At 43.7% G+C, this 13223-nt stretch overlaps 1 protein-coding gene across 1 annotated transcript; it reads right to left on the minus strand.

The window, feature by feature from the left end:
* Window positions 1-380: 380 nt before the first annotated feature.
* Window positions 381-5823, minus strand: LOC103701579 (zinc finger BED domain-containing protein RICESLEEPER 1-like). Its single transcript, XM_039125550.1, has 3 exons — window positions 5642-5823; window positions 1998-2127; window positions 381-1232 (listed from the first exon to the last, which is right to left on the minus strand). Exons 1-3 carry the CDS (start codon window positions 5821-5823, stop codon window positions 381-383), a joined length of 1164 nt encoding a protein of 387 aa, XP_038981478.1.
* Between the last annotated feature and the right edge of the window lie 7400 nt (window positions 5824-13223).

A 13223-nucleotide genomic window follows, 5' to 3' on the forward strand; every position in this document is an offset into this window, starting at 1 on the left:
TAGAGAAAAATTGAAAAGTTCATCTACATTGCCCACTCCAGGGTGTCGTCATCTACATTCAACGTTATAGAACTCGAGCAATTTGCAACTGTTAACACACAAATCAATCATAAATGTTTAAATTATAAGTACAATAAGCAAATAAAAAATATTAGATAAATTTAAAAGATTTATATACCTTCATCATATTGTTCACGAAGCCAATTTTGGGTACAAACTAAGTCTTCTACGGTAGATGGGCTCAAAGAGCTTCGATACTGATCCACAACTCTACCATCAGTGCTGAATGCCGACTCAGATGAAACAGTGGAGACTGGAATAGCTAGAACATCTCGAGCCATTCTTGATAGTATAGGATAGACTGCTGCATTGCTCTTCCACTAAGCTGAGATGTCAAACTCCTTATTCTCCAAATCAGGAAGCACATCATCATCCAAATAACTATCTAGCTCGGATCTCTTTGGGCGTTTTGAAGAACTCTGACTTCTAAATTGAGCAAAATCCATACCAAATTTCTTTTTGGAAGAAACAGAACTTATATCACCTTGTCCACCAAAATTAGATGTTCGCTCACTTGAACTCATAGAAGGCTGCACCCTTGTTGCATCTACATACTCATTATACAATTTAAAAAGACAAGCACGAATATCATCAATCTTTTTCTTGCACTCCAACTCAAATGCCTTTTGATAACAAAACTCTACAAATATCAACTTTGATCTGGAATCCAAAATAGAAGCAATTACCAACAAATTATTGCACCGAGACCAATATTTGTTAAACTTCTTTAGCATCTCATTTGTTAATTGCTTCACTGTTTCATCAGTATCGATACTTTCATCCATCAATAAAGCTCTATTTTCCCAAACTTCTTTTAGGTATAAATTGGATGTGGGATACTTACAACCAGAAAATACTTTAGTGGCATCAAGAAAGGCTTCTAACAATTTAAGAATTATAGAATTCTTTTTCCATTCATCATTGGTGGGGCATACACATGAATGCTCAGTTGCATATCTAATAAGAGCATCTTTATAACCAAATGCATCATGCAACATTTCATAAGTAGAATTCCACCTTGTAAGAACATCCAAAGTGAGTCCTTTTCTAGCAGGAAGTCTCATATGTTGTACAATTTCATTAAATGCTTGCATTCGAGATGGGGATGCAGAGACATATCTAACAATTTCTCTTATACATTCAATAGCTTCATGAATGATTTTCATTCCATCCTGAACCATGGTATTTAACATATGTGTACAACATCTAATATGACTATACTCCCTACCAAACAACGTTGCATAACAAAAGTGATCTCAGAGCCTTCTCATTACAGTATCATTTGTGCTGCAATTATCCAAAGTAATACAACATATTTTACAATCCAATTTCCATTCAACAAGACATTTTCTTATAGCATCTTCAATTGCAAAGCTGGTGTGAGGGTATGAGAGTTTCTTGAAATTAATAATCTTTTTATGTAAAATAAAATCAGAATTAATATAATGTGCTGTGAAAGAAATGTAACCAATTTTTTGATTTGATGTCCAAATATCAGTAGTGAAACTAACCTGAGAACTTAGGTTCTTGAATACATCATGCAATTTTTTCCTCTCTTCTTGATATAAAGCCATACAATCATGTTTTACGGTCTTACGACCTATAATTTTGAATAATGGCTGAAGAGATCTCATAAAATCTAGAAAAACAGTGTGCTCAACAATACGAAGTGGAAGCTCAGCACATATAATAAATTTTGCAAGAATTTTTCTACTCTCTTCTTGATTGAATTTGAAAAACTTTATCGGATTTTTTGAACTTGGTAGTAAGAGCAACTGATTAGTCGGATTCTTTCTATACTTCTTGCAAACATTTTCAAGATGGCGTTTTAGATGACTCGTTCCTCCTTTAGTGCTCCCACTTAAAATTTTTTTACAATATTTGCACTTAGCTATTGACCCTTCAGAATTTTTTTCCTCGATAAAGTGATTCCATACCCAAGATTTTTTTCTAGAAGAATTGTCACAATCATTTTCAGCAGTAACTTCATTTCTATCATCCTCATCCCTTAAATCTTCAATAATCTCATTTTCACCCATTTTAGAATGAGACATTAGTAAAAATAACCTGCCCAAATAACAAAATAAATATCACAAATTTAACCTATAACAAAATAAATAATATGTGTTTATGTGCCTGCTCATGTGAGAGAGGAAAGAGGAAAAGCTCTCTTCATGAAAAAGGGACCCATTTGGTGGATAAGTTCAAATATCTTTATGAAAAGGGCTTGTATAGTTTAATTATGTTGCACACAATTTTCTATTACTTTGCCTACACATAGATGACTATTACAGAACATCAATCCACACAAAAATTTACCGAAGAACTTCTTTTGACCATTGCAAGAAGCCAAGCTGCACGATAGACAAAATATTACCCATTTAACAAACTGGTGGAAGAGAATCATACTAGTTCATAAAGGATTACCTTTGTTACTGTCATAACAGAGTTCACTACTGATGATTCTCTAACACCATAGCAAAGAATCATTGTTAAGATAATGAGAAGAATTGCTAGACTAACACAAGTACACAACACCACCATCCGACTCCAGAACCAAAATTCCAGACAGAGATCAGAGAGATCAGAGTTCAGAACCAAATGCATTTCAGGGATCGAAGCCCTCAGATTGCGATGGGGGTGAAAGCCCTCAAATCGCGATGGGGGTGAGGACGGTCGAGTACGGTCGACGAGCTTGGACGGTCGACGAGCCCTCGGATCTAGGGTTTCACCACTTCGCGGAGCTTGGACGGTCGACGACGACGATTGGCGATCGACGACGAGCCGACAAGGAGAAGCGGAGAAATCCTAGCTCCACGCCTCCACCGCTCGTCCGCTCTGCGCCTCTGCAAATCTCAACCAAAAGGAAGAAGTTCATTCGTAATCGTACCTCAAAACTTAGCTTCGCCGACGATAGGGTGGTCGGGACTCCTCTTCACCACTTCGCCGAGCTTGGACGGTCGAGGACGACGACTGGCGAGTGGCGACCGACGACTAGCCGACAAGCGGAGAAACCCTAGCTCCACGCCTCGTCGCCTCCATCGCTCTGCCTCTGCGCCTCTGCAAATCCCTCGGGCAACTGGGTTTAGCCGTGATTCGGGCCATTCGGCAATCGGCAGACAGCCAGACACATTCGGGCTGGGACGGGCCCGGGCCGGGCCAATGAAATACCGAGCCCAACCCGAAATAGAAATGGGCTTAATCATTCAGCTCGAGCTTGGCCCGAAATGCATTGGGCCTAGCCCATAGCTCGGCCCGCGGGCGGCCCGAGCCCACTTCCAGCCCTAGCAGACAGCCAGACACATTCGGGCTGGGCCGGGCCCGGGCCGGGCCAATGAAATATCCGAGCCCGGCCCGAAATAGAAATGGGCTTAATCATTCAGCCCGAGCCCAGCCCGAAATGCATTGGGCCTAGCCCATAGCCCGCCCCGCGGGCGGCCCGACCCGAAGCCCACTTCCAGCCCTAGCTATGATACGGAGGACTGCTACCAGCTCCGAGATGAGATCGAAGCATTTATCCGTCGAGGTATATTAGGTCAGTTTGTCCGTGCCCATGCCGACTTGTGAGAGCTTGAGGAACAGAGCCCAGAGCTGCGCGAGGGGCAGAACAACAATCGCCCCATCGCGGGCACCATCAACAACATAGCCATGTATCCCACGTGCTGGCAACTTCTTGACCTCGGGGGGCAGTGGCGAAGGCCTCATCCCCACTAGCTTGGGTCTAGCGGCCTAGGGCCCACAGGCTGTCACCCCTAGATGAGATTTTAGCTCCTTTAGGTTAGAACTCTGATCTTAAAAGTATATTATCAATGAAAATTGTCCTTTAGGCCTTAAAGAATGTGTCTCTGAAATGCCTTAATGGATTCGACACGACTTGGTTGTTTCCACGGCACGAGCTCATAACTACGACATAACGACACCAAATATTATCGACAAACGCACCCCGACCCGAGCTCGAGGCGCCAAATATCATGACGACGCACACCGACCTGAGTTCGGGGCGCCCTGCGTTGTGTCGATCGCGAGCCAGGGAGCTTCTGCGATCACAGGAGTATTTCGAGGACATTCGACGCTATCTCGACGACATTCAACGACATACAATGATCTTAATTAAGAGTCGAAGAGGCCCATCAACATAGGCATTCTGATCTGAGTGGGGGCGTCTTACAAAATCAACTAAGAGCCGAAGAGGCCCATCAACACAGGCGCCCTGATTTGAGTGGGGGCATCCTGCACAATCAACTAAGAGCCGAAGAGGTCAAGTTCGAGGTGCCTATCTACGACGACATGCCCCGGCCGAGTTTAGGGTGCTCATCTACGACGATGCGCCCCGATCGAGTTCGGGGCGCCCATCTACGCGACGCGCCTCGGCCGAGTTCTGGGCGCCCATCTACGACGACGCGCCTCGACCCGAGCTCGGGGCACCAATTATTCTCCAACAATATGCCCCGAGCTCGGGTCGGGGCACCAAGTATTCTTCGACAATGCGCCCCGACCCGAGCTCGGGGCACCAAGTATTCTTCGACAATGCGCCCCGACCCGAGCTCAGGGCACCAAGTATTTTTCGACAATGCCCTCCGACCTGAGTTCGGGGTGCCATGCGTTGTGTTGATCGCGAGCCGAAGAGCTCCCGCGATCGTAGGCACTAAGAGCCGAAGAGGCCCCATTGATCGCATGGAAGGACATCCCAAGCCCAAACTCGGGCGCCCTGCTGTAACGGCCGCAAGTCAACAAGACTCCTTCGACTTCAAGAAAAATATTCGAGGGCGACCCGACCATAGATCGAGCGCCCCGGTTAAAGCCTATGGAAATCTACAAGGCAAAAAAGCTTATGATGACCCCCCTGTCTAAAAGGTCCTCTGGCACACTGTGGTACAGAAGTGAAAAGACCCTGATCTCGATTTTTATAGGAGGGTCCAAAGCAAACCTGATGCTCGACTTGGGTGCCCAAAGTGCCCCAGTGGGTAAGCTTGGGAGCAGCTAGCTCTTTACCAACTTTCCAAGGTTATGACTAAGTCGGAGGTAAGGGTCGGGCATAGTAACTTGGCCAAAGTTATCTAACAGCGTAAAAACTAAGTCGGCGCCCCTGTTATGAAGTTCGGATTCTGTTAGTCGAGCACAGTGATTCGACACAAGGCGCAAAGCAAGGCAAGCCCAAGTATTTGGCTAAATTTCAAAAACACGGAATGCTAAAGATGTATGTTCTATTGATGATTAAAGGCTGAAGGCCGAATACAAAAGAGGCCGGATTGAATACACAAAAAAGAAGAAAAATGGGTACAAAGGACAAAGCTTAGGTTCTTGGGCAGCCTCGGGCTCGACTTCAGTAGCGGCCTCGGTCCCAGCGGCAACTTCAGGATCGGCTCCAGTCCCGACCTCGGAAGTAGCTCTTGCGACGTCTTCATCCGCAGCATCGGTGATGAGCTCGCATGCCTCGGTTGGCTCACTCACCTCCGCCAAAATTGCTTCCTCGGCGACCCCACAGATTTGGACGAAGGCCGCTGAGGTCAACTCCCTGATCCCAATAGTTTTTAAAGCCTTGGATCAGAGCGTCAATTGCCCCCTCCGCCAGCTCGTTCACATATTCCTCGGACTGGCAAAGTTCTGGACGGCCTCCCGGACTTGCTCCTCCATGCGCCTTTCAAGCCGCTCGGCTTTTAGCCTTATAACCTCGGCTTCGTGCCTCTGGCCGCCCAGTGCAGCTTCAAGCTCAGAAATACGGCCCTTAGCAGCCGAATAAGCTCGGGCATGCTCGACCTCCATGTCACGGATTTGGACGAGCCCGGCTTTGATCAGAACTTCGGCTGCCCTTGCCTTCTTCTCGGCCTCCTGCTGCCGCTGCTCGGCAGTCGCCGCCCTTTCCTTGGCCACATGCTGCCGCTGTTCGGCAGTCGTCGCCCGCTCTTCGGCCTTCTGGCTGCTATTGCTCGGCGGCCGTTGCTCGAGCCTCGGCCTTCCGCCTCCGGTACACAGCGTGCTCCATCCTCGGCCGGAGTACCCTCATTTAGAAGCTCCCTCAGCGGATCTTTCTGGATCATAGCATTGAAGACCAAAATGGTCATGAGAGCCGCTTTGGAGAACGGAGCATTAATGATTGACTCCTCGCGTTTCACTCAGCGACGTCTTGAGAAGGAGTATGCACGCAACACTTCAAAGAGCTCCTGTGGCCGCTCCCGCTTCAATTGACGTGGCAACCTGATCCACTCAAGCTCGGCTTGCAGGAGTCGGCCTGAAGTAACCAGCCCTCAATTATGCAAAGTATACCCAGCTCAGTGCCCACATCTTCATAAGCACTTGGTTATGACAGGACGACCAACTGTCCAGCTACTTCCCTCGCCTGAGCCAAAGAGCGACTCTACCTTGGAAGTTGGGGAGCAAATGATGGAGGGCAAAATGGATCGTCCTTCTCACAACATGGGACCACCTAATTTCAGCCAAATAGATATTAACACGGAGCAGGCCAGACCTCGGTCTCGCTGAGCATCAGTCCGACCCCGGACCTTACAAAAGGCCGAGTCGACCTCGGCCAGACCTCTCCGCTTGGGGCGCCCTGCAGGATCGACCAAGAGCCGAAGAGGCTCCGTCGACCGCAGATATCTACAATGACGCCTCTTGAGCCGGGTTCGGGGCGCTCTGCAAGATCGACCAAGAGCCAAAGAGGCCCCATCGACCGTAGGTATCCACAATGACGCCCCAGTCCGAGCTCGGGGCCCCCTACCGAGCTGACTTCAAAGCCACGGAGGCTGGGCCAACCTCAGAGTCCACCGAGCCGACCTCACCGAACGTATGCCGCGGCCCTCCAAATCGTCCTGACCTCAGTGCTCATCAAGCTAACTTCACCAAGTAAAGGCTGTGGTCTCTAAGCGAGCTTGATCTCGCCTACGGCCGCGTATACATGCACGCCCCTACGTCCGCATATGTGGCCGTACATTACAACCTCACTGCGTCATGCTTTGCTTGCTGGCCACTCTACGACATGACGACCAGGGGCCATACCCTGCTGCCAAGGGCCATACCCTGTTAATGCCTGCAGCGCCATACCGTGCGCAGGAACAGCTCGAAACTTGTGCCCAAAGCAAGCCGTGGCCACACGCTACCTGGGCACCTCCGCAGGGACTATAAATAGTCTCATCAGGTAACGCCTAAAGACTTTTAGCTGGACCACCTAAGATCCACTCTAATTTAATCGTTGGAGGGCTCTTACCGGAATTCCACCGGTGAGACTTTGTGTAGGTCCGCCGGTGTGCAGGAAGCGGCATCCCCACTCCATCCCGACCGGTAGCTCCCCCGACTCCTCCGGCATGATCACCCTCGGGCAGAAACTGAACCACAACACTCACAATAGTGGGAGCTTCGTGTAGTAGGATTTTCTTCTTGTAAATATTTAGAATATTTATTCTACTTTTTGGCTCTATTTGGAAGTGAATAAGTTAATTTATAATAAATATGGTAATTTGCTCTTTTTACTCTATGATAAATTACTTCACTCTGTACGGTAGAGTAATTCATTCATGAGTTAAGTGGAGTAAGTAGGTTTAGAAGGTAAAAGGTTGTGTACTAATATATTAGAATTTTGCCCTTCTGGAAAAAGGGTAGAATAACTAATGGATAAATCTACTTTTACTCTCTTCTATTCCATGCCCTAGGTATCTAGTGCTTATGTAACAAGTAAAAACGGCCTTTTACAACGATGAAGAAATGACCATTTGGTTGAACGCTTGGGTTGCAGCATCCTCTTTAATTTTTAGAACCAGCTGGATGCTAACATGTTACTCTACACCAAGTATACATGCTTTGTAATAAAATGCCTAATGATGTTTGGAATCCGAGTCTAGCAGGCTTTGATCTCACAGGTTATCAGCCCTGTCCAGTGGTGGCACCTCTATCTTGGGATCCACCAGAACGAGGCATCTCTATCATCGTCCTCATTTAATCTAGGCCAGAGTTTAGCCTTCTTTGCAGTGTCAGAACATATTTGTAGTTTTAATAATCGTGTGATGGTGTTATTAATACTGGTTAGCTGACTTGTAGCTTTAATCATTGTGTAATGGTGGCATTTTATCACCTTAGTCCATAATTCAATATTTATGGTATCCAACTAGTAGCAAGAAAAGGATCGCATATCCGTCTCTTTCGAGTGTGCTGTCACCTGTGACTTGGTCAAGCTTTTACAAATTTTCAGCTGGAACAAACGGTATAATTCTGCCAGCAGCCAAGTCTTTCCAAAACTGGTGGGCCACTTTATTATTGCATGATACCAGCATCTTGCTTGCGCTTGGACATGCGAGTCCAGTGATTTGGACATTGCCAGTTCCAACAGAAGAGAAAAGAGATGGAGTATATACCTGAGTTCAGAAATCCATTAAAACCATTGAAGAGATGTTACTTGCCGTGCTTAATCGGGCTCAGGATTGAAAAATTAAATTTCCCAGCTTTTAGAAAAAAAACTTCTCATAGTTAACCAATCAGCTGGATGATTAGCTTCTTGTAGAGCACCAAACAGGAGCAGGTCCTCCATGGCATTTCTTGTTTTAATGATTATGTTCACCATGTTCAAGTTGTCCGGCACAGTCTGATTATGTGACTCTAGTGGAATTTCATCAAAGCCTTCTACTCAGAGATAGTGAGGCTTTGTGCAGATCTAAGACAATAGCATTTGGCCATACAATAGAAGAGCACAAGAGAAGCTTGGTAGGAGCATGGCTTGCAGATCAAAGTGCAGTACGAAGCCGTCCTCACCAGAATCCCAAGTAAAATACGTGTGGGGCTGCTGGTTCTATTGTGTACTTGACCACTATGCATGCCAAGCTATTTGTAGCGACTTCACTTGCTGTGGGATGGGTTCTCGAATTTAGTCCCACATCGCCGGATAGCGGAAAGGTCTGTGTCTTATAATGAGGAGGCTAAAACCTTTCCTCTCGAGGCGCCCTTTGGGGCAAAATCGTGAGGGGAGGGCTGGTGGCTCCTGTCAAAAAAGGGGCAGTACCAAGGTGGTAGCCCAGTTGGAACGGAGCGTTTGCTTCCAACCAAGTGGTTCCAGGTTCGAAACGCGCGGGCGTCGATTAAATTTGGGGACCGGATGCCCCATGCCTGGACACGGGGTCTGGAAGCGCTACTGGTCGGCTGGTAGCCTGGGTGGTGCCAGGTGTGACGTACTCACACGGAGGGTCGGGTCGGGTAACTGAGCCGGCCCACGGGTGGGGAGGGTATGAGTAAAATAGGTCGGAGTGCCCAACACACGACTCGGTCTACCCGCATCGAACATTCTCCTGGCGGGGTGGGGGCCCAGTGGTCGGAGCTGCTACGCGGGGGTGGGCTTGTCCCTTCCTCCCCCCTTCCCCTATTTTTTAGCAAAAAAAAAAAAAAAAGGGGGCAGTACCTACGCGGACCTCCGCAGGCTACGATCCACGAACCTTCCAGAGCGAACAATACCTCGGGAGGGACGCAGTCGCTTTCTCTGTCCAGACGGTGGGGGCTAGGCGAAACCCCGCAACATCACTGTTCTTTGCAGTTTGGCCAACACTAACACCTTACAGTCAGTGGTCATGTTCCAGTATATGGCATGATGTTGGCATGGTAGAGATAGTTAAATGAGCGAACTATATGTGTTCTTCTATAGGCTTCTAGATGCCCAATTCCAGATAAATTGAAAGTGCATGCATGCAATTGAAGTATATATGTTTTTGCTAAAATGGAATTACAATATGAAACCTAAAAAATAATCTAAGATAATGCCTAAAATTTTCGTTCATTTTCAATTTATTATACTTAAACTTGGATAGATTTCCGTTTGTTAAAGTGGCTATTGCCCAACAATCCACCATGCACAAGAGGTTCCATGTCGGGATAGAAAAATTCTAATATTATTTATTTGAAAATTGGGATGATTGGTGGTCCCCCATGGTTGTTTTCTTTTGAAAAAGCGTGATAAAACAACCCATGATCTCCTGGTTTCTGAGTGCTTTGTCTTTTTATTTCCCTTTCCGATTTTGATTTAGGTGCTATAAATATGACCGTAAACAAATTAGATTTGGGTCAGATCCGTGCTGTATCCCATCCAAACTTGATAAAAGAAATCGAGTTCAAATCCATCAAAATAAGCAAGCTCCAAACTAACATGCAAACTCAATTAATAATCAGTTTCGAGTATTTAAGATGTTAAATTTAGTACATGATTTTAATGGACCAATTAGCGGGGGACTAATATTTTCCAAAACCAAAAGGACTCTTTATCATGATAGTTTGGGATATATTACAATATGCATGAAAGGAGCATGATATTGAAAGTCAATTATTAGTTTTAAAAAAAAATTCGATCACTTTTAAAATAAAATTGATTTTTTTAATGTTTAGTTTGATTGAAATATATCAAAATCTAAATGTTGGTTGGGATTTTGGAACTAAAATATCAATGAGTGAGAGTTAAAGAAAGGTTGCACAAGAAATAAAAACTGTAAATCCAAATATGGAGAAAATGGATTAACACAAATCATGTAGCTAATTTTCTTTATACTTCTATTTTTACATATATTACACATGTATCCTTTGATTTTTAGTATGGGATATCAGGATTTTGAATTTGAATATGTGCTAAGAAATTAGATCCTGTATAGAATCCGAATTTGATCCAATAAAGCTATCAAAAGCTTAATTTGGAATTTTGGATCCATACTTAATTATTTTAAAATAACCAAGCCGGGTTACTGAGTTTTCGGGTATCATTTATACGTCTGAGTATGGTTCATGAAAACAAGATCAATGGTGCACAAATGGACTAAGCTATAGCAGCTTGGATCATATCATAATATATTATTCATTTTTTTGCTTTTGAAAAGTCTTAACAGTTTGTCTGTGTCAAACATGACAAAGTATATGGAGCATTTGCTTCTTTTTCTAGTTTTCCTTTTCTTTAGCAATATTTTGAATGAATGGTTTATATGTGCAACTTATAAATTTTTCATAATATTTTCATCTTTCTGCCGGCCAATTCCTTTTTGTAACAATCGAATTTGAAACGCTATATGCTCGAGTCAAAAAGAAAAAGAGAAAGAAAAAGAAAAAAGAAGCAGCCTCTAACCCTTTGGAATAGCTTCCTTGGGTCACCACTCGTTCTCATCTTTAGCAACCACGTACACAATAAGATTTAAAGGGCACGTCATTCTTCTTCTTCTTGCTCTTCTTAGTTAGTCTGTCCGTAACATTAAAAAAAAAAAAAAAGCATTTGAGGGCTTTTTGGTAGATGTCACTGCAGCTCGAGAGGGAATGACGGCAGCCACCACCGTTTCTTAAGCTCCCGAATTTGGCAAGAGGGTTATTTAACAACGGTCGTTGCGTGGGTTTTGGGAGATAACATGGAAGTTCTCATGAACATCCATACCTGCATGCATGATCTCCGTCATATTATTTCTAGCCTCCCGTCCTTCCATACCTCTCACGTTTGCAGAGAAGGGAACGAGCTGGCTGGCCATCTTACCAATTTGGCAGTCTCCCTCAATTCACTGTCTACCTGATAATCTTGTAACTTGCTCCAACTTGCAAATAATGGTGTTATCGGAACCTAGGGCATGTTTGGTTGGGAGAGTTAGGCTCTAAAATAGAAATGAAACTGAGTGACTCCTATTCTAACAGTTTAGTTGGGGAGTCTTATTTCTATTCCGATTTCAGAAAGAATGAGAATTTCTCGATCTCTCAAAATTCAATCCAGAGTCTCACCTATTATTTAAATCTATTTTGATTTCGATTCCAAACACGTTGAAGAATGTAATCATTCCGATTTCTATTTCAATCTGTATAGATTATGAACTGGATTTCGAATTTTCGATTCTGGTTGTAGGCCAAACACAATCTTATTTCTATAGCTGCAGCTAGGGGACCCCTCCGACATTAGCAAGAAATAAAAAAATAGAAGCATCACATCAAATACAGTCTTTGTGATGAAGAAGAATGGTTACAAAGGCAGATCCGTCACCCCTCCTCTGCTCCATCTTCTATCATTATTTCAAAGTCGAAGATTTGAATCTCTCTCTAGAATTTCAAGGTGATGAATTTAATAGCAGCCAGAAATATGGATGATAACATAGGCAAGGTGATTGACTCAGGGAACCTTGAATACAATCTCAGATGATGATGCCTTGATATCCATTTGGACTGAATTTATGATTAAAAATTATATAATCAAGTGCACTCTCGCATCCTTCCATATCCACTTGGATTAAATCATGTTAAGATATGTGTAATTGTTAATGTATGATTACTAGATCTCGATAAATGATAAATAAATCCAGATCTTGACTACAATGCAGTGTAAAATATTTTTTGGACCAGAGATGCGGTGGAAGACAGAAGCTGCTTTTGAAGCTAAAGGCTGCAGTTATGCTTGCCTCTTCGGCAGCAAATAATAACACTTTTCTATTTTTTTTCTTTATTTATTTTATAGATAAAATTAATCTACTACTTTTGAACTTGAAAAGCAATATTATTTCCAGTTTCGACACTTGACGAACATTGCCAAGATCCCTGCGTGTGACTTGCAAAAGAGGACACAGGTGCCTGCGAGAAATAAAAAGAGACAACTATAAACACCACAACCTTAACCACATCTACCCACCAAAATAATAAGAGGGTAACTTCAGCATTTCTCATGCGGAGACCCATGGTTTGGATTGGCCAAGATGGAAACACATGATGGAATGTGGATCCCTAGTTCCTCCCGCATAACTCATGTAACTGTTATACCATAAGTAGAGATAAAAGTGGATCAGATAATATCCGTCTGGATCTACTTTTGTATCCGAATCTATCTGGATATAGATGGAAATTTGAGTATCCGACTAATATCCTTATTCGTATCCCTATCCGTCAAACAAAAATATATATGAATATGGACAGACAGCTATCTGAATATCTAATTTTATTTGTAATCCTATTTAATTTTATATAACAATTAAAAAGTTTTTTAAAAAATAATTGACCATGATATTAACATGATTTATAATCCATTTAGTAATATCTTTGATTTTATGGCCATAAAGTTTAATTATCTGATTTATATTTGTATTTATATCCATACTCTCAATATCCGATTTGTATCCACATGCGCTTAAAATAAATATAGATATGAATCTTTACATCCGACTAATATCTATATCCATATTTGTATTCGC

Source organism: Phoenix dactylifera, chromosome 1, assembly GCF_009389715.1.
Source record: "Phoenix dactylifera cultivar Barhee BC4 chromosome 1, palm_55x_up_171113_PBpolish2nd_filt_p, whole genome shotgun sequence".
Lineage (NCBI taxonomy): Eukaryota > Viridiplantae > Streptophyta > Magnoliopsida > Arecales > Arecaceae > Phoenix > Phoenix dactylifera.